At 33.8% G+C, this 27,121-nt stretch overlaps 1 protein-coding gene across 20 annotated transcripts in view; it reads right to left on the bottom strand.

Moving 5' to 3' along the window:
- PHF20L1 (PHD finger protein 20 like 1) overlaps window positions 1-27,121 on the bottom strand; it is a 118,620-nt gene that overhangs the window by 74,552 nt on the left and 16,947 nt on the right. For 12 of the 20 annotated variants that reach the window (XR_012471762.1, XM_074202464.1, XM_074202478.1 and 9 more), the window contains 5 exons: window positions 14,291-14,462; window positions 14,059-14,143; window positions 10,669-10,757; window positions 10,351-10,440; window positions 275-482 (listed from right to left, as the gene is read on the bottom strand). Coding sequence is in view for 19 of the 20 variants with exons in the window: in XM_074202464.1 (XP_074058565.1) it covers window positions 275-482; window positions 10,351-10,440; window positions 10,669-10,757; window positions 14,059-14,143; window positions 14,291-14,462 (644 nt within the window). In the remaining variant the exon portion in view is untranslated. The remainder of the gene's footprint in view (window positions 1-274; window positions 483-10,350; window positions 10,441-10,668; window positions 10,758-14,058; window positions 14,144-14,290; window positions 14,463-27,121) is intronic. The other 8 variants (XM_074202476.1, XM_074202477.1, XM_074202473.1 and 5 more) reach the window with 2 other exon arrangements.

The following is a 27,121-nucleotide window of genomic DNA, read 5'->3' as shown; positions in this document are numbered from 1 at the left end:
ATAATCACAGTAATTCTTATGTAGATTTTAGAGCCCCTGTTTCTATTTGAGTTTGGCACCACTGATCTACAAGTTATATAGGACACACACACAGAGTAAAAACAAAGGAAAAATCTCACACCCAGGGAATGAACAAATTGCTTATAGGGAATATAAATCAATAATCATGATATCTAGGGAAAATTAGCTAACACAATACCTCACTGTAAACAATTTTGCTGACTAGAGTACACAATTTGAATTTACCACCAAAGAAAGAATAATTCTTTTGTACCAAATGTTTCACTTGATGTTGGCAATTCTTCCTTTTTCTCAACTTCTTGTATGGTTGTAGAAGTTGATGTTTCTTCCTTCTTTGAAGATATTTTAAACCATTTTCGTTCTTCTTTATCTTTATTGCTGTTTGCACTGGTTCGAGGCTTACTCCCTGTTTTGTTCTTGGCCGCTGCAGCAGCAGCTGCTTTGACTAAAGCTATCCAATCCTCCAAAAAAAAATATGTAAAATATTTGAAATTATTCAAGAAGAAGCAAACATTTTTATTAATTAAAGCAATTTTAAAGAAAAATTATAATATATTTGCTGATTCATATATGTCCTCACATAACAACCTCAACCTCACTTGAATTCTATATTCATAGACATATAAGAAAAATGAAGTCTTGCTTTTAATTCCCCATTAAGTTGACTGTATAATGATCCATAAAATGGAAAAAATATCAGGTCTCAAATTACTTTAAGCCTTCAGAGTACCTCAACAAGAATATAATCTGACTCCAAGAAACCCAAAATCAAAGATTCATAAATTTCATGACAAACTGAAAAAGTTATAAGGCACTTAAGTACTTGGTTTAATTTCCATTGTATAAAAGGAAGCTTAGTTAAAAAAAGACAATGGATTTGTAGTCAGATGATCTATAGTTGAATTCTATTCCTGCTACTTACTATTTATGTGACCACTCTGAGTCTGTTTTTTTAATATGTAAAAAGAGAATGCTCCAGATGACCTTTAAGATACCTTGCAACTATAAAATTATGACTCTTTCCTATAATCCTACCTCAATTCATGATGGGGGGGGGGAAGCAACACTTTTATTTTTATTCCAAAAAAAAGGAAAATCATTCCTATAGAATTTGAGCCCTCTTCCCAAGAAAATATATTTTTTCAAAATTAGAGTGGATCTGATGAAATATGCTATATCAGAATTGTTGGTATATTTGATTTTTAATTAGTTTATGATTTTCTATTAAAAACTATTCTATAGATTTGAACACAGCATTCAACAAACTGAGATTAGAATGACAGTAGGTCATTAGTGTATAAATGGCCAAAAGATATAAGCAAAGAATTCTCAAATGAAGAACTGAAAATTATGAGCAAGTAAAGAAAAGATTACTACTAATCAATAAAAATAAGAGAAGTGAAAATCAGAAAACCTCTCAGTTAACCTCACACCCAGTAAATTGTTATAAAGATGACAAAATAAGATAAAATTAATGTTGCTGGAATTGTGGGAAAACAGGTACCCTAATACACTACTGATGGCAGTATGAATGCCTCTAACCATTGTGGAAAGTCACTGAGAATTATATTAAAAAAGTGACAAAAATAACAGCATTTTTTGTCTTGAACTTTAAAGAAAGTAGATGTTCATTGATTGAAAATAGCTAAACAAACTTTGGTATATGAAAGTTAAGAAATATTATACTGTAAGAAATTATGAATATGATCATAAAAGCAAAGTGAAGTAAACAGAAACAAGAATGAACATCCCCCCTAAAAAAAATTCTGAAATTCATTGTTATACAATTATAATTTAACTTAGCTCCAAAAAGAAATAGGAAATTCATCCCCCCTCCCTTTTGTGCAGATATCAGGAACTTTAGGGATGCCAACATTACATGCAATGATGGATTTGGCTACTATTTGTTAGTTTCCTGAACTGCTTTTTTTTTCTTTGCCTTATTTATCTCTAATGAGTGACAGATTTCTAAGTAAGGGAAACAGGAATAATCCAAAATGAATGTGAAAAAAAAATCTATAAGCATTTTAAGGAGGAAAAATGAGGACATTTAAGAAATGAGGGAGAATGAAATAGGATGAGACTTAGCTCAGTGGTTATAGAAACTCCAAGATAAATTAGTTTGAAGATCCAATTACCAACATGGATTGCCAAATGACCATTGCCAAGTACTTCTGACTGTGAGAAAATTAAAAAAGTACTTTTCACTAAATAACTAACTCCTCCATAGGTGACCAATTTCTGCTGCTAAACAAGTATTGCTCAACTTAATCAATTAAAGAAGTTCAATAAAGGATAGACAAAAGTGAAAATGAAATGATTTACAGGGAATATGCAGTTGACTTAAAGGCAAAGGAAAAGAAATGAAACCAGAAACTCAGATCCTTCAACAAAAATTCTTTCCTGACTCTGAATTCAAAAAGGTTATTTCAATAAAGCATAAATTTTAATAACATCTTTGTTTTAAGGGGGGGAAAGGATGTCCATTGTCCAGCACAGCTAAATATGGAGAGGTTCATCAACAGTAGATTGGTCACTAGAAGACAAAATCTTTATTCAATGCATCCAGTGAAAAAAATTAAAATACAAAAGGGACAATGGGTCTGAACAGATCTCATCTATTTTTCACTAGTCATCGTGGAGTGTCAAAATAGAAGGTAGAGGATGTTAAGAATAACAAAATGTTTATTCTACAATTAAACAATGTAACTGATGATACTCTGAATCTCTGAATTTGAAAAGACCTCTTTTAAGCCCTGTGTGTGTATAACATTGGGCACTTCACATTTTTACCTTTCAGTGGTTCAAGAAACTCTGAATTCATAAGTTATAAATAAATTGCTGGTTGGTATAAAGTTTCCATACCAGGTATTAATACACACCAATGAAATCATAAGACCAGGCCAAAAGCAAAAGAAAATTTAATGCAATGTGAAATCCTTATGCTAAAACATAATGACAAAGTAAATAAACCATATTAATTTTAACAATTCCACTGCAAATGAAACAAGAAAACATAAATTTTCAACTAAACAGAAATATAGGGTGCCTAGGTGGCATAGTGGATAGAGCACTGGCCCTGAAGTCAGGAAGACCTGAATTCAAATCCGCCTCAGATACTTAATAATTACCTAGCTGTGTGGCCTTGGGCAAGGCACTTAATCCCATTGCCTTGCAAAAAAAATCTTAAAAAAACAAACTAAACAGAATTATAGTCACAAGCTCTTCTTGTATGTTCCCAAGAACAAAAAGAAATACCATTTTAGTGGTCATTTTTGTCTTTCAATTGCCTAATCAAAAAAGTTTTCCTGAATTAACTGCAGCTTTAAATTCACTGAAGCTATATCACTTTTACTTGAAGGTGAACATAGGAAATAGACAATATTTGATAATATAATTCAGAATAAGAGTTAAAATGCATCAAAGATGGTTGACTACTTAGAATGCCTGATATATTTTCTTTCAAAAGAGTCAGAATGAACAGATAAAGAAATAGAAATAATATATACTGAGAAACCATCTTCCCTAACACTCCCCATAAAACTGAAAATTTCAATTCAGAAAAGAAATAGCTAACTACTAATGTAGCTATCATTTCTAAAGCAACTGTGGATACTTAAGTGGTCAGAACACTTTGAGTCAGTCAGACTGCTGAATAATAAATAAAAAAATAAAGGTCAACCAAAAACTAAAAGAAAAGGTACAGATGACAAGTCATCAACATCTCCACCTTTACCTATTAAAAACAGGATACCCAAACTTAAAAAAAAATTGAAAATGCTTAAAGCCACATTAGGATTGAGTACCATTTCCTATGGAAGGTTAGCTAATATACAAAGTCTAGGTGAAAATATCTTATCCAGAAAATTAGATTTCCTTGTCAAGTTGAAAAACAAAGCAGCCAAGGGTAAACAACAAGTTAGAATATGAAATCATCCAGAAAATATTACAAAAGAGGTTATTAGAAAAATGTGAGAAGTATGTCCTTTAAAAACAAGGAAGACAGAAGTGAAAATGAATTTGCCCAAGGCTTGGCAAAAGACTAAATCAAAAATAATCCCAAAGGTATTTACAGATAAAAATGAGGGAGAACAAAAGATTCCCCATAATATATCTGCCAGAATTTATATTTTATTAGCAACTGTACTTTCAAGGTAGGAGATGAATCCAGTTATTCTTTCAAATCTAGCATTTTTTTCAACACTAATATCAAGCAAAGAACAAAAAACAAAGACTTTCTATGTAATGTTTGTGAAATTTGTTTGTCTTTGTAATGAAGATTGTCCTATAATATAAGGCAATCAGAAAAGGGATTTCTGGGATGATGAATGAAGAGGATGGCAGAGTCATTGCAAAGACTTGCCTCAAGCTCTCCCCCAAATCCCTCCAAATCCCTTCAAATGAAGATTAAAAATTCTAGAATGTCAGAACCCATAAAAAGATGGAGTAAAGAAATTTTCCAGTTCAAGATATCTTAGAAGGTTCAGGAAAGATCAGTTTTACCAGAGGTTGAGAGAGAAATACAATCTAGCATAGGCCATGTCAGTGCAGACCATGCCCCTGCAAAAGAGGACCAGGCTTCAGGGGCTTGAATCAGAGGTAGCAATGGCCGTTTTTAGATTTCTCATCCAACACAAATGTTAAGTGGATTGAACAACAGATCAGAAAGAGATTTACAAGGGTCTCTTTACTGGCCACAAGGGGAAGAACTCTATTATTGTATAGACTATACTTAAGCTGGGTCACAGTCCTAGATCGTAGCCCTACTGCAAGAAGGAGTACTAATAAAGAGTGCTTGTGGTTGCTCATAAACTAGTGTATAGTACATGAGTAATAAAAACATCTCTCCCTAGATCATACCACCTTGGAAGAGTCAAAAACTTAACAGAAATCCAGAATTTTACCTGAAAACAACTACATAAGAAACCTGAAACTTGGGAAACCTGTTATCAAAGAATTAAATATCAAGAAATAAGACTGGAAAATGAGTAAACAACTGAAAAAATTTTTGACCATATAAAGTTACCACAAAATAGTCAAAATCCCTGCAACTAAAGCCTCAAAGAAAAACATGAATTGATCTCAGGTCACAGAAGAACTCAAAAACGATTTTAAAAATCAAATAAAAATGGGTAGTTAGGTGGCACAGTGGATAAAACACTGGCTCTGGAGTCAGGAGGACCTGAGTACAAATCCGACCTCAAGACAACTAATACTGTTTGACCTTGGGCAAGTCACTTAACCCCACTGCCTTGCCAAAAAAAAAAACCCAAAACAAAAAAAAAAACAAATAAAGAGAGGCAGATGGAAAACTTGGAAGAGAAATGACAGTGATGCAAGAAAACCATGAATAAAAATTCAATAGCTTGTTTTTAAAAGGCACAAAAATACTGAAGAAAACAATACCTTAAAAAAATAGAATAGGCTAGATAGTTTTAAAAAGTGCACAAAAATCCAGTGAAAATGCCTTAAAAAACAAAATTGAGCAAATGGAAAAAGATATGCAAAAATTCATTGAAGAGAAAAACATCCTAAAAAGTAGAATTGTCCAAATGGAAAGGGAGGTACAAAAGCTCAGCAAAGCATAAAATTTCTTAAAAGTTAGAATTGAGGGGCAGCTAGGTGGCACAGTAGATAAAGCACCGGCCCTAGAGTCAGGAGTACCTGGGTTCAAATCTGGTCTCAGACACTTAATAATTACCTAGCTGTGTGGACTTAGGCAAGCCACTTAACTCCATTTGCCTTGCAAAAACCTAAAGTTAGAATTGGGGAAGTAGAAGCTAATAATTTTATGTGACATCAGGATATTATCAAATAAAATTTAATAAATGAACAAATGGGGGTGGGCTAGTGGTTAAAAGCACCGGTCCTGGAGTCAGGAGTACCCGAGTTCAAATCTGGCCTCAGACACTTAATTACCTAGCTGTGTGGCCTTGGGCAAGCTACTTAACCCCATTGCCTTGCAAAAAAAAAAATGAATAAATGGAAGAAAACATGAAATATCTACTTGGAAAAATCATATGACCAAGAAAATATATGCAGGAGAAATAATTTAAGAATTACTGGATATCATTTTTCAAGAATTTATTAAGGAAAACTGTCCTGATATTCTAGAACCAGAGAAAGAAATAGAAATTGAAGATTTTAACAGTGGAGGGAAAAAAATAGAGGAAATGGGGAGGGAAGCATTATGAACTTTACTCTCATCAGAAATGGTTAAAGAGGAAATAATACGCACAAAGTTGGGTACAGAAATCTATCTTACCATACAGAAAAGTAGGAAGGGAAGGGCATAAAAGGCAGCAAGGTGAAGGTGGCGGAGGAAGTGATAGAAGGGAGAGCAGTTTGGGGTAGGTAAAAGTCCAAAGAAAAACAATTTTGAGAATGGACAAGGCAAAAGGAGAGAGTAGGATAAATGGAGAGTGAAATAGGATGGAGAGAAATACATAGTTGGTATTCTTTACTATGAAAAAAAAAGTTTGATAAAGACTTCACTTCTCAAACATATAGAAAACTGAATCAAATTTACAGAAATTAGAATCATTCTTCAATTGATAGTCAAAAGCTATAAACAAACACTTTTGAGTCAAATTTATCTATAGCCACATGAAAAAAATTATCTGAATCACTATCTCTATCAATGAGAGAAATGCAAATTAAAACAACAGTTATAACCCTCACAGAGAGAGAAATGAGACAGAAATGAGACAGAAAAGGTAAATGATAAATGTCGGAGAGGATGTGAGAAAATTAAAACACTAATATACAACTGGTAAAGTTGTGATATTGATTCACCCATTCTGGAGAACAATTTGGAACTATGGCCCAACGAATTAAAAAAACATACATACCCTTTGATCTGGCAATACTCTCCCTAGGTTCATATCCCAAAGAGATTTTAAAAAATGGAAAAAGAATCTAAGTGTATAAAAATATTTATAGTAACTCTTTTAGTGGTGGCAAAGAAGTGGGGAATGGCTGAACAAGTTGTAAACAATTTTGATGGAATAATAATGTGCTTTAAGAAGTAATAAGCAGGGGCAGCTAGGTGGCACAGTGGATAGAGCACGGGGCCTGGAGTCAGGAGTACCTGAGTTCAAATCCAGCCTCAGACACTTAATAATTACCTAGCTGTGTGGCCTTGGGCAAGTCACTTAACCCCATTGCCTTGCAAAAAAATCTAAAAAGAAAAAAAAAAGAGAGCAGAACCTTTAGAACAATGTACACCATAACAGCAATAGTTATTGTATGACAATCTACTGTGAATAACTTAAGTATTCTAAGGAAAGGTACTGTTCATCTTCCAAGAAAAAACTGGAAGCATCTAAATACAGTTCAAAGATATTTTTTCTTTATTTTTCTTGAGGTTTTTAAGTCTCTGTTTTCTTTCACAGAATGACTTATATGGAAATGTGTTTTGCTGACTACATGTATATAAATTATATCAAATTGCTTGCCTTTCCAACTCAGAAATATATCAATTAGTCATTGAGACAATGCTCTAATCATATTCAGAATAATCTGGTGGAAACATCTCATGGAGCTTCTAAACTATCTACATAGAGAGAGAGAAAATACTTAGATACCAAATGTCATGAAGAGGATTAGATTTGAGATTCTAGAACAGAAGAGAAAAGTAAATAATGGTGAAGAAGCAAGAGTAAGAAATAGTTAGCATATAGTTAACTATTAGCATATAGCATATATGCTAAGAAATAGCATATAACATGGTTTGGGGGACATGGTAAAGAGAATGATGATGTGATAGCACACTCTAGAACAGCAAACTTGATAGAGACAGACTTCCTCAATACCAGTACCTAGGCTTAGGGAAGACATTTCCAGAAACTAAGTAAATAAGCCATCAAAATCAGAAATATTTGGAGGGAAGAGAGAAAAGTAGAATAGAAGGAAGGATTTAATCAGTCTTCTTTAAGAATACTCCACTTCTAGATTAAGATTAAAAAATAATAAATCCATTTGAACATTTTTTCAAAATAAATGGTTAAATGATTTAAAACTTATTTCACAGTTGGTTTCTTCATGTATCAAAACAAAAGGTTGAGTCACACTTTTTCTAAGCTCCTATATGCTTTAACCTCTATCAGAAATTGATCAAGATGTGGACTTCTGACTAAAGAGGAAAAAAAAGTCCCTTCTACCTACTCACTTCTTTGAGAGACTGGAAGGGCAAGAGACAATGACTTTAAACTTAATAAATCTGGTCATTAAGAAGAACCTGTGTGCTTTTTAAAACTTTTTCAAAACAAAATCTGCTTACTTGATCCTCACAATAAGCCTGAGGGAGATGCTATGCCATTTTCCAGTTCAGGTCAGCAGTGATGATAGCCAAGATAGATACAGTTCCACATGACATGAAATCTGTCAGCTCTCCAAAAATCCTTTCTCCACAATTTTTCTACAATTATTGCTGCTATGACTTGAGAAATATATTTTTCTTTTGGAAGGTAAATGGGGTTAAGTGGCTTGCCCAAGGCCACACAGCTAGGCAATTATTAAGTGTCTGAGACTGGATTTGAACCCAGGTATTCCTGACTCCAAGGCTGGTGATTTATCCACTGCGCCACCTAGCCGCCCCGAGAAATATCTTGACTGAAAGTTTTGTATGGTTTTGTCTCTTATTGAAAGAGTACAACATGAACATTTCAGAAGGGTACTAATATCTTTATACATTACTTTTATCATTAAAAATAACTAACTGACTCTTTATAAAGAACCAATCAAAATCTATAAAACACAAAACTTAATATTTAAATTCACTGTGTCTATAAAACCATTATGGGATTTCATAATCTCGAAATGGGCAAGCCCTAACTTGTGAGCACATCAGAAAAATACATGCTTGAAATCAAAGTACTGAATAAAAAACATTTCAAACAAAAACACTTCCTTGCAAATGTAATGGAAATCATAGGAAAAAATTTAGAACTTAAGAAAAAATACTAATATTCAAATTTCTTTCCAAATAATTTATTAGTTTTAATTTTTAACATGTAATATACAGGGGCAGCTAGATGACACAGTAGACAGAGCACTGCCCTGGAGTCAGGAGGATCTGAGTTCAAATCCAGCCTCAGTCACTTAATAATTGCCTGGCTGTGTGACCCTGGGCAAATCACTTAAGCCCACTGCTTTGCCAAAAAAAAATGCACTCTATGAAGAAATTACAAAAAAGTGTTAAAGTCCATTGTCAAATTGATTTTTAAAAACAATAATAATTTGCAACCAGTAATTCTATAATTATTTGTATTTTGAGATATTCTGTCAATTTGCCTATAGTCTAATGCCACTTATTGTTTTTTGGGGACATATGACTATCTTTTTTTAAAAATGGTTTAAATCAGTAATGAATCTTGTTTTACTATCTTATTAGTATTTTCCCACATCTACTTTATATTTTTCATGAGAAAATCCAAGAACTCACAATATTGTTGAAATAATGAAAATCTAAATAATTTTAGGAAAAATATTTTGTGTATACATGCAAATGTACCAATGGTTCTGCTTCAAAAGCACTTTTAAATCAGTAAGTTTTGTACTGTCTTAAATTAATAAGGGAAAATCTGCTTTTGGAAGTTGTCTATAGTTATTTCACAAATACTCAAGAGTAAAAAAAAAAATCCTAGTTCCTTGAAAAATGATTTTCATAATTTCCTTGCCCAAGAAAAGGATTTAGGAGCAAATTTTAAGAGAAAATCTTTAGCTGACTAGAATTTACTATGTAATGCCAATAAACTGACACATGATTATTTTTCAATGTCCTTGCAGATAGTTTGTTGCAAAAACTATTACTTTCCACAAAGTACAAAGAAACATTAGACCACTATGCAATCTCTGAACCCCGAAAAGACTATTTTACCAAATTTCTAAACTTAATATTTTTTAAATTACTTTCTAGTCACTATAGTGCTTAATTGTAGGTCCAGGTGCTGAAAATCCCAAATAACAGCAGAATATAAAAAAGTATTATTTTAATCTTCTACTGGCACCTTTTCTTTCCAGTATTTCAAAAAAATATATTAAACAGATGGGTAAGTGATTTTAAATTCCACTTCAAATTCTCTTAAATGCTTGATATTTATTCTGTCTCTGAATTATAACAATAAATTAATTAAATTGAACATATTATATCAGATATAGTAACCTATCAGAAAACAGCCTACAGAGGGTCAGGTAAGCGCCTTTTAAGAAAGCTACATTAGTATGACTTGGGGTGGGGAGAGAGGATAAAAAGTAAACTCAATATAAAATTTTATAGTAAAAATAACTTTCAAAGCCACACTATATACTGTAAAAAGAGGCACTTACCTGACTTCCCACAGACTGGTTCCACGCTCCAGCTGGGTCGATAGGACAACACCAGCTTAGTGGATGCTGGGATTTCACCTGGAACAGAAACTAGTGACCTATAACTTTAGCAGGTCTAAAACCAAAGAAGCAAATATCATGTGTATAATTTCTGTGACATTCAAGGCCTCACTTACGTGCTGCTATTTGGGGTTATCAGCACATAACCCTACAATTAGTTTATTTTTAAAAATAAATAGCTATAGGTCACCATTTATGAATGCCATTTAGTCCTCAATAGATAAAAATCATTTTACTAAGAATACTGAACATTCTTACCTGCCCTTTGGCATCCTCTGGCATGGCTTTAATGTGCATTCTTTTTAAACATCGAATAACTCCATCATAGAATTGTACTGTAAATGTTCCTGAAACATGATTAATTTCATTAATTACAAAATTCAACTTTCACATAGAACAATTCTTAAATCTAACTAGTTATTCATTTGGAGAAAGAGACACTGTGTGACTAAAACAGCTGAGTATAGAAAAATCTCAACTTTGGGAAAAAAACTCATTCCAACCTAAGCAAGAACCTCCAGAGTATATCACAGCTTAAGTCTGCATTCTCAGGACCACTAACGACAAATCTACATATTTACTCTTAGGCAGAATATAATTCAAAACAAGTGATCTGATTAATTTTTCTGAAGAAGTATTATATCATTCTTTAATATAATTATAAAAAGTAATTATGATTATTATGATGGAAATAAAAGTTTTTCTCTTCAAATAAACATATTTTAAGCATGTTTATATATGTGTATGTGTATCTATAAAAATGTTTTATATTATTTCCATTGGCATTATTCTGTATTCTGAAAACTGCCTTTAAAATACTAAAAAATATAAAAATAAAAAATGCAGAAATCTAATATATAAAATATGCAGATCTCTAATTGTCAAAAGGGCACATTTTATTTGAAAACAGACAAAAACAATATCATTTCAATTCTTCAATTTATGGATGAGAAAAGAAACTAAGGCACAGAGGAGTTAAATGATTTCATCTAAGGTTGCATAGCTAATGTAATAATGGGAGTAATCAATCTACAGCCCATGACTAAACTTCTAGACCTTTCAGTAAACCAGATTGCACTTATTCAAATGGGTTAATTCTGTTTCCCCAAATATACGTAAAAGTTCAAATTTTATTGTTATTATTCAATCATTTCAGTTATGTTCAACACTTCATGACCTCTTTTGGAGGTTTTCTTGCCAAAGATACTAGAGTGGCTTGCTATTTCCTTCTCCAGCTCATTTAATAAAGGGGGGGAACTCCTCTGTAGAAGATGGTTAACTGACTTGCCCAGGGTCACAGGCACCAGGTGTCTAAAAATAGACTTGAACCCAGGAAAAAGAGTCTTCCTGACTCTAGGACCAGCACTCTATCCACTGAGCTACCTAGAAGCCCAAAGCTCAACTATGGGGAAAGTAACTTAGAAACACAACAAATATTTCTTTTTTTTTTTTATGTTTTTGCAAGGCAAATGTGGTTAAGTGGCTTGCCCAAGGCCGCACAGCTAGGTGATTATTGTCTGAGAACACATTTGAACCCAGGTACTCCTGACTCCAGGGCCGGTGCTCTATCCACTGCGCCACCTAGCCGCCCCAAACAACAAATATTTCTAGAAAGAATAGCTAAAAGTTATAATCACTCACTAAGGGCTTTCATATAATTACCATGTAATTCTGAAACAATACTATCTTCATTAGTTTTCTAATAATATTAACTTATCTATACATTTTAAGAACCTAGAACAAATGTGACAAGAAGTGTATATATAAGATAAAGGAGAATTATGTACATATATACATAAAACATATAAATGTATACACGCAAAATATATAAAATATATACAAAACACCATTTCATACATAGATGAACAATCATTAAGAGTGCCTAGTATTGGGGCAGCTAGGTGGCGCAGTGGATAGAGCACCGGCCCTGGAGTCAGGAGTGCCTGGGTTCAAATCCGGCCTCAGACACTTAATAATCACCTAGCTGTGCGGCCTTGGGCAAGCCACTTAACCCCATTGCCTTGCAAAAAGAAAAAATATATATAAAAAAATAAAATAAAATAAAATAATACAAAAAATACAAAAAAAAAAGCTAAAAAAAAAGTGCCTAGTCTTAGAATTAAAGAAAGAGGGTCATCCTTGCTCTCCATTCAAGCAATGAAACTTGCCATGTATGAATATTATCCTAATTTCATTTCCTAAAATTTTTTAGTCAATTATGAACAATTTAATAGTACTTGGACAATCTTCCAGAATTGCTGCGGAGTAGATTATAGTTAGATATAACCTTCAATCATAAAGTAGAAGCCTCAAAAAAAAAAAAACACTTTTTCCCTTCTCATGTCAGATAGGATTAAATTACTTTATTATATCTTTATTACAAGAAATGAAGACTTAGGCTAAGATCTTTGTTCAAACACTACTTTGACATTCCTAGTCAAGACCGCTGCTATAGACCATTACATATTTTTTTCACTTCACCTTCTATCTCTTTTTAAAATTTTTCTAATACTAATCCTTCTGTTCCATTCTCTGCTCCAACTCCAAAGGTAGAATTTTTTTATTTTTTTTCCAGAAAAGGTTATCATTTATATGCTAATAGATCTAATTTATTATTAGCAGCTGCTTAATGACATATTTTTCCAATTTATTCTGTAAATATCAGTTTCCTTTGAATAATTAGTTTCTAAAATTTTTAAATCATTTCTCACATTCTAACAATATGAAAACATTTGTCTCATAGTCTTAAGACATGAGAAAAAGGATGGCAATAAGGTAATAAGCTGAAATCAGGACTCAAATCCTGCCTAATAACTAATTTTATGATCAGCCAGTATTCTCATCTGTAAAGTAAGAATAAATCTTGAAATACTAGATTGACAAGGATAATGTGAGAAAAGCACTTTTCAAACACTAAATAATTGACATATTAACATCTCTCTGACTACTCCATTGTTTTTTCCCTTCACTTTACATTTTAGTAAATGTCCAAAATAAATTTTAAAAACACAATTCATTCATTGTCGATTATATAAATAAGAAAAGAGTAGATTGGATAAATGAAAATCACAATTGACTAAAAAAAAAAAACCTTTGAGACTCATTCCCAAAAAATTTTATTTAAATGACCAAAAAGTCTTTTCTTTACCCTTTTCTAATACCTGCTGCAACAAAAAGCCTAATCCCGCCCAATGACATGCTTAGTTTCTTTAACTTAATGCTTATTCCAATTACAAAACAGTCAAAAAGTCATCAAAAAGGGTTCAGAAAAATCATCAAAATGATAGATTATAATTCATTACCTACCAAAAAAAAATTGCAATCATCCATTCATTCATTATGCTTATCTGCAACAAGTGAGAAATTTTAACAATCCCAATTTTCACTGTCCCAAAATGCTCAAACAGTAAAGGTTTCAATAAAAGAAACAATGGTAGATAATGTGCCATGTAAAAGTGGAAACTACATGGAGATACTACCTAAATTAGAACTAGAGTTAAAATTGAGAGTTAGTTTTTACCTTTGCCCTTGGTTTAAATAAATATTATATATATACATATATACATACATACACACACACACACACACACACACACACACACACACACACACACACACACAAACCACTTGTACTTTCCAAATACATACCTTCTTTGTTAATTGCTTCAATCTTTGCAGGGTAATAGCGACAGTCTGTCCAACGTGCCAGAACTTCTTCTCCGGCTTTAAAGTCCTATTTTTAGAAACTTTAATAATTAATAACTTGAGTAAAAAATAAAAACCTCTTTTTTATAAAGTCTAATTTTTGTGAAATATAATATAATTCTTATAAAATAATTCATAGCTACTGAAGAGGAGCATTTCAAAATTTGTTACTTACAAAAAATTCTTCCTCATCCTTCAGTCCTTCTTTTCTTAGTGCTGGTCTTTCCAAGGGTCTCAATCTATTGCTATCCCAGTAAATCCACTCATCATAACGATGACTCCAGCGCTCAAAATGGACCAACATCTTACCTTCCTCATAGTCTATTTTTTCAATTCTTGATGGGTACCTTAAACAACAAAAAGGAGGCTTTGATACCACCAAATTCCATAAACTATTTCTTTAAAACATGAAGCAAGGTACTGCAACTAAAAAGATTTATCATTTAAAAATAAAAAGATGGCATGGTAATCTCAGTATTGGTGTCTGGTGGTTTTGCCTTAACTAAAAAAGTCAAAATCCAAATTATTCACAGAAAAAAATTGAACTAACTGATCTTTTCTTTACTATATAATTCTGTTACCAAACATATAATTAGATTGTTCAATTTAAGGAATAAAGTAAAATTTACAATAAAAACAAAAAAGTGATGTTTCAGGATGACTTCATATTATAGCCAGTCTCTGATAAATATGTAATCTATTTTTTCTACGTAGAGTGGTAGCTTTGATTTCAAACTGCAATGGATCCTTTTATATCTAAGAATTGGAAAATAGTCAACTATTATTGTGCAACCTAATTATGCTAATCAGACATATGATATTAAAAATCAGAGCTATAATTTAAAACTCCAGTATTTTTAAATTCATGAATTCTGAAGAACGTTCTGCCCTGTTTCTTTATATGTCATTCCGTAAAATACTTCAAAATAAATACACACAAACAACAAAATCTGATGGCATCATTTACTGATTACAAAGAACCACTTAAATAATATTCTCCTAGTGATACTATATGGTGGTGAATCAGTCTTCCATAATTTCACTAGAATCAAAAACATATGAAGGTGGCTTACAGGACAAGAGAAACATGCATGCAATATTATCACCAATAGTATCACCAGAAATAGAATAAAATGCAGCACACCAAATATATGACCATAAAAGAAGGCTGACCAATAATGTAGAAAAAATAAGCATCAAGAGAGACTAGGTAATGAACCATAAAATAATATACAGAATATCAAATACATTTAAGAAACAAAAAACAAAGAAGGCCTTGCAGTGAGCTGGGTAAATCTTTTATGAAAGATTTATATAAAGAATGCATTTTCTAAACATGTTGGAGGGAAAAAAATAATCACCCTGACTGGGAAATCACAGTTTTAAACTTTAATAAGATCATAGAAGCAATAAATAAATAAATAAAATTTGGTCTTGTTCTGATTACAGTGCTTAAGTATTTCAAAACTGTTTTTATTTTGTTGTCCTCACATGAAATAATTGTGCTTCTAGTTTCTAGTCATCATTCTGATCACTTTACTTTGTAACAGTTTGATAGCTCTATTTTCTGAAATTAGTTTTGTCATTTCTTATGGTGCAATAATATTTCATTATATTCATACTGAAATTTATTCAACTGTTCTGTAATTAATGCCTCTAAGATTCTAGCTTTTTTTCTAATTCCCTCTTAATTTTTTTTTGTTGAATTTGATATTTCCTCATCAAACATAGATGTCTTCAAACTTACTTTGTACATTTAAGATTAGAGATTCTTCTTAATCTACTTTCCCCTGTTGTTACTCAATATTTATATACACTTAAAGAGACTTCACTATTCCAAATGTTTATTTGTGTCTGATCTGTAGTAGAGACTCCTGAACTCATATAGATCTGATCAGCTGCAGTTGGACAAACTGTAGCTTGATCCTCACATAGTAATATAATATTGGTCCCCTTTGGAAATGAAGGACAACAACCAATACTTTATCTCACACATTACAAGAAAAATCAAGTTTCATGCCTTTTCATTCTACGTTAATATATTCCTTTTACTCTCCCTTTTCTCTCTCCTATAAAAACTCTCAGAACAAAAGCATACCACTTGCAAGACCCTGTTTCCTATTTAATTCCTTCCATGCTCTTTGAAAAAGATTGTTCCTTCTATCCCAATTAGAATGTTAGTGCTGTATCATCATACAGCTCCTATTCAAATAAATTTCTTTCCAGATTTCTCTTAACTCTTGAGAGTTCCTACTCAGGTCTAGTCTTTCTTAAAAACATTTCTGCTAGGGCGGCTAGGTAGCACAATGGATAGAGCACCGGCCTTGGAGTCAGGAGTACCTGGGTTCAAATCCAGCCTCAGACACTTAATAATTACCTAGTCATGTGGCCTTGGGCAAGCCACTTAACCCCATTTGCCTTGTAAAAACCTAAAAAGAAAAAAACACACATTTTTGCCCCTATAGAGTACTTCCTGAGTAGTTTTAGGAAATTACTTAGGGAAATTATTTTTCCTAATGCATTTTTTATTTCCCTAATAAATAGAACAATCCTTTTTCCAAGACCTCCTTTCATTAAAAGTAAAAATAACTAGGTCTTATATAATGCTGATTGAAATTCCTTTTTGACTTGAACCGCTTCTTTCTGAATATTTGTCTGATTTTTCTCTTTTTGAGGGTACTGGTGGTGGTGGTGGAATTTGTATTTTGGCTGTGACATTCCTTCAAACTTTACCTTATGGGGTTCCTAATTTACTCTGTTCTATTTCTAATGGATTTGTAAGTTTTGTGATTTCTTGAAATACAGCATCTAGCTTTATTTTTTATTTCATGATTTTTCAAAGAGTCAAATTAATTTTTAAATTATCTTTGCTTGGCCTATTTCCCAGATAAGTTATTTTTGATATTAAATATGGTGAATTTTTTTGTTTCAATGGAATAAGTTAGTTGTGTATATTCTGATTTGTAGGGAATATGATTCTTAGGTAAGCCTTACTCATTTCTCCTAAGCTAATCTTTCCTTTTAAGTCCTTCCTTGAGAACTTTTTTCATCTCTTATTTCATGTCTTCTAGGTATTCATGTAATCCATGTGAGAAATCCATTTTTTTCCTCCTTTAAATCTAGATTTGAAGTAATTTTTCATCCTAGTTGGTGTTTTCTTTAATTTATTCATCTTTATGAGGGTGGGTAGGTGGCTCAGTGTACAGAGCACCAGCCTTGGCGTCAGGAGTACCTGGGTTCAAATCCAACCTCAGACACTTAATAATTACCTAGCTGTGTGGCCTTGGGTAAGCCAATTAACCCCATTGCCTTGAAAAATAATTTTTTTTTAAAAAAAATTATTCATCTTTACGGTTTAAATTCTTAATTAGTATTGTGTCACAGTCTGTTTTATTTAACTGTGGTGGTCAACCTTGTTTTACCTTACACTGGATGTCCTGAGTTCTTGTGCTTATCTCCCCCTGGATCTTTCATATTCAGAACACTACATTTTCAAGGCCCTCTACAACATCTCAGGGAAGGGCCCTGCAGTGTGTAAAATGTGATACTACCTCATCTGTGCTATCACTGTCACTCAAGTTTTCTAAGGTACATAGCTTAGGACTTTTTGACCACCCTGGTATTTTCTAGCCTCCTTAGGTCTTTCTCATGGGGCCCTCTGCTTCTGATTTCCCCAGACAGAGAGTCTTGTGGGCTATATATGTCTCTAAACATCTAATATGGGGCTAAGAGGCTGGGATTATTTGCATGGGTTGGCACTGATTTTTCTGGATCACCTCTTTCCTATTGCCTATAGACTTCTGACAATATTTTTTTTTTGGTTCATTCCAAGTAAGAAGAAATCATTCACTGTGGTTCTGCAACGAATTTCTTGATCTACTATGCAGTTTGATATGTATGTCAGGTTTTTTCTGAAGTAGGCATATAGAAGATGGACAGTTTGCCTCTTATTCAAGCAATCATCTCTCAAAAGTGAAAACACATGGTAGAACAGAAATATTCATAAGACTGTGACTAAAAAATTCTGCTTCTCCAAAAAATATTGATGTCTGGAGGGAATTATTTATATTAGCTGCTTTTTATTATATATATATATATATATATATATATATATATATATATGAACATAGCATGAGGAGTTTTCTTTTTTTATTATTACAAGATATATTGGTAGAAGGAAAAAAATCAATTTATTATTGCCTAATTAGAATTATTTGGGTACTGATTGATTGATTACAGCTCCATAGTTCCCTCAATTACCTGGGAAATAGTATAAGGAGAAAGGTCCAGAGAATACAGACTGAATAAAATAGAACACTTCCATGAGGAAAAGGTAAATTCCTAAAGAATTTGATTCAACACTAACATTAACATCACTAAATGAATACATGGTTAGAAGAGATATAAAGGACAGGGAGAGTTACATGGTTTATGTCCCCAAAACAAATATTTCACAAAAAGACATTTTCATCATCTTCTAAGTTTAAAACACCACCAACTACCCAGAGGGACTTCACATCACCCTCTAATGCAAGTATAATCATAAAAAAAGAAGTTAGAGCTAGTTCAAGTTTATTTGGATTCCTTTTGCAACTTCAACACCAACTAGCAATCAACATTGAACACTTTAATAGTAATATTTCAGCAAATAGGTTCTTTCTACCAATTTAGAATAAATATAATAATAGGTTATTTTACATAAATGCAGCTAAGTTAGTTTTACAGTTTGCTTACATATAAAACTAAAATTTCCTTTGTAGAAATGGAGAACTTCTAAATAGGCAACAATAATTGTCATATCATAGCACTTCAAAACAGAATACTGAGATGAGAAGAAGTTATGTGACAAGCCTATACTAGAACAGCTTGTAAATATCAGGGATAGGACTTGAAAACCATGGTCTTCTTGCCTCCAATTCCAGCACTCTTTCTACCATACCTGATGCCCTCAAAGGTAGTCTTCCTTCTTAAGGTCCTTACAGTCAGTGGACCCAACTATACAAAAGTCACTCGGTAACAGTAACATATATTTTTTTATAAAAAATAAATTTATTTTTCCAACTACAGGCAGATAGTTTTCAATATTTATTTTTGTAAGGTTTTGAGTTCCACATTTTCCTCCCTCCTCCTCTTCCCTTCCCTCTCTCACTAACAAAAAGTAATCTAATATAGGTTATACATGTATAACTATGCATAACAGTAACATCTTGCAAAAGATTTCAAGATGGTTAACAAAGTCATACAGAGATAAGCTTCCTTCTCTGAATTCCTATAACATCAAATATACAACTTATTCATATTCATGAAGGAATATCTTTCTATTTGAGATAACTAAATTATAACAATTTCTAGAAAATTCAATCAAAAATTAAAATATAACCTTTGATAAAAAGAGAAAAGTAATAAATTAGGAACCAGGTGCTGTGAAGAAAGATTAGTGGCTTTGATTCTGACACTAATTTTTAATTCAATAAATTAAATGAAAGGTTGCCTGAAGAATGGTGAGATTTACCAGACATTGTTTGCAAACTATGTTGAATGTATCAAGCTCTGAACAATGCAGCTTCCTACATGAAACTCATTGGTTGGTTGGTTCTTATCCTTTGTTACTGAAGAAAACCAAAATGACATCACTGTTAGAGATGAATTACAATTCATCAGACTGTGGTTGATCAGACTTAATACAACCTTGGAATGCTCTATCACAGGTAGGGCACAAATAGTCCACATGAATACCTGGGGTGATTATTGTAAATCTACATTATTTTGTATTTCCTTTGAATTGCTTCAACTATGCTTTACTCATGGAGCACAACTCTAAAAATGACACATCATGCTGGGCAGTCCTGCACAATCAATTCAAAAGCTCAATTTTTTTTAATTTTATTTATTAAAGGCAATAGGGTTAAGTGACACAGCTAGGCAATTATTAAGTCTCTGAGGTCGGATTTGAACTCGAGTCATCCTGACTCCATACTGCACCACCTAGCTGCCCTAAAAACTTTTTTGGAGGGGTCTTATAAGACAATGGGGTTAAAGTGATTTGCCCGGGGTCACACAGCTAGGTAATTATTAAGTATCTGAGGCCATATTTGAACTCAGGTCCTCCTGACTTCAGGGTCAGTGCTCTTATCCACCATACCATCTAGCTGCCAAGATACCTTCAGAGTTTCCCTGTATCCTATCTTTTGACTCCACTGTGAGTATATGCCCTGCATTTGTCCATAAATTAGTCTTTTTAGAAGGGCATCTAGGTGATGCAGTGCAATGCATAGAGCACTGACCCTGGAGTTAGGAGGACCTGAGTTCAAATCTGACCTCAGATACTTAACACCTACTACCTGTGCGAACTTGGATATGTTATTTAACACTGATTGCCTCACATATAAAGCCATCTCCAATCATCCTGTTTCATATCTGGGCACTGGACCCATTCACTTCTGAAGGAGAAAGTGAAACTAGTGACTTAGCCCTTTGAGCTCCCCTCTCTCACTCAAATTTAATTCATGTAATTGTCATGGCATCACCTCTCTGATGCCCTGGCCTTCAAGAACAAAGGACAAATATTACCAGTCTTTTTGGCAAGCATACACCTGGCATTCAAACAACATGGCCAGCCCATCATGGTTGTGTATATCAATTTAATTTGATAAAATACCTCAGTGTCTGGTATCTTCTGCAGACAGGTGATCTTCAGAATTTTCCTAAGATAATTTAAATAGAAGCAATTCAGTTTCCAGACATAAGCAAAGAGCAAGCAATGAAGTCAGCGCAACAGCTAAGATCTTCAGTTTGACAGTCAGTCTAATACTTCTCTTCTACACTTTCCTTCAGAGCTTTCCAAACACTGAAATAGCTTGGCAATGTGAGTGTCGACTTCATTGTCAACATGTACTTCCCTGGAAAAGACACTGCCAAGGTAAGTGAACTTATCCACAGTACTCAAAATGTCTCCATTTGCTGTAATTGATGGTTCCACATATGGATGGTGTGGTTTTGGCTGACAAGAGGACCTGTGTTTTCTTGGGTGTTAATTGTTAAGCCAAAATGAGCACAAGCATCAGAGAATCAATGCATACTGTGATGCATCTCTTTCAGAAGTTGCATTGAGGGCACAATCATCTGCAAACAGAAGATCATGCACCAACACTCCCTCTACTTTGGTCTTGGTTTGTAGCCTTTTCAAGACGAAGAGTTGCAAACAGTACAGTGAGGTAGCTGAACTTGAGGCCATGTTCATCCTCAGTGAAGGGATTTGATAATATGACTGAAAAAGTCATGATAAAAAGCATGAGAGCAAGGGCACATCCATATTTCACTCCACTTTTGACAGAAATCTTGAGAACATCATCCACTATCCAGAACCTGGGCAGGTATGTACAATGCCCAGGATGTATAATACTGATGAATTTCTCCAGGCAACCAAATTTTGACTAAATGAGAAACTGTGACTAATTGTTACAGGACAATCTATTCCTTTTACTCTTTATAGAGATGGACAATGGCAGCATCCTTGAATTCTTGTTTGATAACCCTTCATGCCATATAACCTGAATAATTTCAGTCAGTTGTTGGATGACCAATGGACTCCCCACCTTGTAGATCTCAGCTGGAATACAATCAGCACCAGGTGCTTTGCCACTTGAAAGGAGCCTAATGGCATTCAAAACCTCTTCTTCAGTTGAAATTTCAGCTATTGACTTCAACTTGAGGTAAACAGTCAATGTTTTCTGCATTGATTGATGAAGGCCTATTAAGATTAATGCAGCTCCATCAGCACTGAGGAGTTGAGATGCACCATAGGTCTTAGCCTATAAATAGCCTTCAGGGCTTCATAAGAGCACTTTGATTTGTTACTATCTGCATAAAACTGAAGTTTATGTCTTCTTACTGAGCCAAGAGTCCTGTATCTCTCTAAACTTGACTTGTACTTTACTTTTGATGGAATTAAATGCTCTTAGAAATGGATGGCCTATCCTGCTAATAAACCCTATGGAATTCTCATTTTTTCATTTAGCAGCTTCTGTATTTCCTCATCATTTTCATCAAACCAGTCTTGATGTTTATGAGCATTCTGACCCTGATGAGCAAATGCAGTGGTACTGCTTCAGTTGAATATGAATATTTAGCTTAAAAAGGATGAGTCTATAATCAGTCCAGCATTCTGTATCACATATTGCCTTTTTCACACATCCTATCTCTCTTCTCCTTACAATCACATAGTCTATTAGGTGTCAGTGTCTACCGCAGAAGGTGCATCTAGGAAGTTTTATTGTGTTTTAGGTAAATGGAAGAGAGTGTTTTTTCTGTAAAGGTCATGAGATACACAAGTCTTCAGAAGTAGGTGAGCATTGCTGTTGCTGTTTCCTACTCCATTCCTCCCAAGGATTCCCTGCCATTTCTGGTAGTCTAAGCCTATTCTAGCATTAAAATCATCCAGAATTATAAGCTTGCCCTCTTTTGATACACTGGTAAGAGTCTCCAGGACTTCATAAAATTTTCCCTTGTCTTTATCAGCATTTATCATGGCATAGACACTGATGATGGTAGCATAGTGTTTTCCTTTAAGTGGTAATCTTATTCTCATAAATCCATCATCTACTCCTTTTGGAAGGCATTCAAGCTTGTTGACTAGATTAATTTTGATCTCAAAATGTACTCTGGCTTCACAGAGCTCTCCTTCACTCCAGCCATCAGAAAATGTGTATCTAGTTCCAACTTAAGCAATCTGACCTTCATTTGCCAGTCTTGTTTCACTCAAGATTGCTTTATTGGATATGATATTTGGTGAGTTTTTTTGCAACAATAACTGTTCATCTTTCAGGTCTATTGGATCTTGTGTAGTCTATGAGTGTGCACACATTCCATGCATCAATGGTGAGTGAAATCTTCTTTCAAGAAGTTTTTGGACATTTTTTTGTGTTTTGACCAAAGGGGTAGGATCCCTGCCTGCTGCAGGAATCAGACCAAAGCAGACAATTTTTAGGACGCCTTTTCTAGCCCCTTCCTCACCCCAGGAGGTGAGCAGTGCTATCCTTAAAAGGGCTGCTCAGACACTGGGGGCTGCCAAATCTCACTGCTTTCAGTGAGGAAATGACTCTATGACCTGGGCCACCCATACACAGCTTGGTGACCACAGGCTCCCAAGTTTATCTATACTTGCTCCTTCAGTACTTGTCTGTCACCACAAAACTTAAGAGACAGGCATGGTAAAGTGATGTCTTTGAGTGATGTCAGGGAGACAAAGTTGTATGAAGTCATTGTTGTGAAGTCATCAAGTCATCAATAAAAGCATATTTTTAAAAACAACATTAAAACTTTATGTGTTAAATATAAAATAGGGGCAGTTAGGTGGCACAGTAGACTTAACACCAGCCCCGGAGTCAGGAAGACCTGAGTTCAAATCCAGCCTCAGATACTTAGTAATTGCCTAGCTGTGTGACCTTGGGCAAGTCACAAGCCCAGTGCCTTATGTAAATTAAAAAAAAATTACATACTACATACACACACACACACACAAATAACTATAGGATTCCATGACAAGATTTCAACCAAATCCTGTCTATGAATTACAAATTTTCCATTAACAAATCCTGTAAATTCTTCCTTATTATTTTTCAAATCAATTTCTTTCCTCATGTTCAACCCCATAGTCACAGCCCTAAACAGATGTGAGTCTTTTTGTTCTCTTTCTTCACTTGAGTCTGCATATAAGCAATTAAGAATATTCTTTCCAACCAAGAATTAATCAAGTCATTTTCCTTTCAAGGGTCCTGCAGTAACAACTCAATGTCTTACAAATAAAATGTGAATTTATGATTGAAGATTTAAGGACTTGAAATAACTGACATATTTTTCCCTTTCTGCTACCCAAAGATTATCTTATACCCTACCATACTCAATTCATGCTTTCTATTCAATCTGGCATTTCCTTCCTCTTATTTTTTTTATCTCTTGAAAACTTTCTATCCTCTCTACTAATCGCTCTTTCTTTCAAATCCAAAATTTTGTTCAAAATTTTATCAATTTTGGGGCAGCTAGGTGGCACAGTGGATAAAGCACTGGCCCTGGAGTCGGGAGTACCTGGGTTCAAATCCGGTATCAGACACTTAATTACCTAGCTGTGTGGCCTTGGGCAAACCACTTAACCCCGTTTGCCTTGCAAAAAACCTAAAAAAAAAAAAAAAAAAGATTTTATCAATTTCTTAAAGCTTATAATTTCATATGATTCTAGCCACTTAACTGTAACACTCAACCCTAACAGTCTTTCCTATTCTCCAACCTCCTTCACCCTAAATTCTTAACATTTAAAATGTTTCAAGAATTCTTAAGTCCTTCCACAGATATAAATTGCAATCTCCTCCACATTTCAGAAGATACCACCTTTATAACTTGACTGACTTGGAAACAAGAAATCACTTGGTGGCTAATGTAACTGATAAAGAACTTTTATGACCTTAACTAGGCTGGTCCTATAATGCAGCTTGTCAGTTAGGTCCCTTAAGACAAGAACTGTTATGTGTTTTTCTTTGTATCTCTAGTACCCAGTACAATGCCTTGAGCAAAATGTATATTTAAATGTTTGTTGAACTGCTATTAAACTATCTGTGGGGAAACAGGTATTCAAATCCTTTCCAACTTGGTAAGACAAGCAAACTATAATGATCTTTTAAATTTGCAACATGATTTCCCCATAGTCCTGTGAGATAAATATTGAAAATATTATTCACTTATTCACATTCACATATTCACTTCCATATGAGAAAACTGAGGCATAAAAAATTGATTGCCCAAAGTTTGCTAGCCAGGAATTACAAAGCTAGACCTCAACCTAGTCAGATTCTTTTACCTCTGAATGCTATGCTCCTTGAAAAGGCCTTCAAGAATTCCCTGTCAATATAATGCAGCAAAAAATGTTTTCTTCTAGCTAACTAAATTGAATTCCACAGAACACAACATTTAATAACACAAGCTGCAAGTACAGTATATATAAAAACTTGAAATAAAAGCAACATTCAAGTTATAATACCAGGAAAAATATAAGTGAAAAAGGGAGACCTAAGCAAAATACTATTATTAGAAAGATGAGGGAGAGAACATTTTCACTAAAGTCAGGGGAGGATGTTATGATTCAAGAAATCTTTTTTTTTATTAGTTTTTTGCAAGGCAAACGAGGTTAAGTGGCTTGCCCAAGGCCACACAGCTAGGTAATTATTAAATGTCTGGGAGCGGATTTGAACCCAGGTACTCCCGACTCCAGGGCCGGTGCTTTATCCACTACGCCACCTAGCCGCCCGATTCAAGAAATCTTCAGAGAGCTGTCAGCACCTAAGGAAGAGCAGGTTTCAGAGAGAGATACAAAGAACTTTTGGGAAGAATGACTCCAACTCCCTTGACTAGATACATAAGATTAAATGACTTTTCGGGGGTCATATAGTTTATTAAGAGTTTGAGTAAAGACTTAAACTCAGGTATCTAAACTTCCTATATAGTACCCTATCCTACTAATCAAACTCCTTTTGAAACAAAGAAAAGGAAAGGAAATAATTCTAGGCACACAAAGACAAAAAGATGGGAGATACCTACTATAGTCTTAGTGACAGAATGCAGTTCATATTAGCTAGAACATAAAAAAATTAAAGAGTATTATATAAATTACTATATATATAAATCATATATAATATGAACATTTGCAAATTAATAAATATATGGAATATTATACAATAATGATTATATAATAATAAACAAGAGATTAATTATGAATGCCTTGAATGCTACAATTAGAATTTTATAATTCATGTGGCAATGGGGAAAATCACTAAAGCTCTGAGTAAAAAAATGGCAAGGACAGAGTGGCACATTAGGAAGATTACCCCTGCTTCAGGGTAAATTGGAGAGGGAATGCTGAAGCCAACACAACCAGTTTAGGAGATTATTCTAAAATGTTTAAGTGAGGGTGAAAGCCAGAATTAAATTATATTTGGCAAGAACTTATTAAAGGCCTAATATATAATAGGCACTATACAAAGGCCTTTCAGTTTACATTCTAGTCAGAAGAAAAGAGAGGATACAACAAAAAAAGAGAAAAGTAAATAGAAAATCAAAACTCCAAGGTAAGAAGGAAGATTATTCCAGAAAGCCTATGCAAATGCAGGAAGGAAAGCAATGAAATGTCATGTATAGAGGAAAAGCAAATATTCTAATTTGGTTGAACGGAGTAACAAGGAAGGAAGTAATGTAAAGATAATCCTGGAAAGACATGCTAGAGCACACTGTGAGAGGCTTTAAATACCAAACACATACATTTGCATTTTGCTATGGAAGCAAAAACTACAACTTTTTCAGCAAGAGCATAATACAACCAGACTTATGATTTATGAATATCAAATTTTACAACTATATGGTGATGGACTGGAGAAGAAAAAGACTGGAAGCAAAGAGTTAAAATTAGGTGACTCCAGCCAAGTCTATAAGGAAAGGTGATAAGAACCTGAACTATGAGTGCAGTGAGTGCAGAAAAGGAAATGGTAGCAGGGAAGTGATAAACATAGAGAAATGACAAGATGTAGCAATTGACTGGATATGGGTTTGGGATGATAAGAGTTCAGAGTTGAGGTCGGTATAACAATTGGGTGCTGGAAAAATGGCAATAACCTTGACAGAAATAGGTTAGTCATCAAAAATAGGAAAGTGATCAGGAGGTAAGAGTATAGGGTAATTTGGATATGATAAATCTGAGGTGGTTATGGAGCATTCTGAAGGAGATGCCCAGCATGAAAATACAGGACTAGAGCTTGAGAGATGAGGATCAAATATATAGACTGTAAATCACTTGCATAGGAAAAAGAGTCAACCCCAAGGGAAATGAAGACTCTTGAGTAATACTGTTTGTTTAGGAAAGAGAACTGAAGTGAGACTATTAAGGAAGAATCAAGAGAGCTTGTAACTGAAGGAACAGGAGAAGGAAGAGCATTCAAAATCTCTCTTCTTATTGGCAAATCTTTAA

The sequence above is a fragment of the Macrotis lagotis genome, chromosome X (genome assembly GCF_037893015.1).
Source record: "Macrotis lagotis isolate mMagLag1 chromosome X, bilby.v1.9.chrom.fasta, whole genome shotgun sequence".
Classification (NCBI taxonomy): Eukaryota; Metazoa; Chordata; class Mammalia; order Peramelemorphia; family Peramelidae; genus Macrotis; species Macrotis lagotis.
This window is presented reverse-complemented; position numbering and strand designations above follow the sequence as displayed.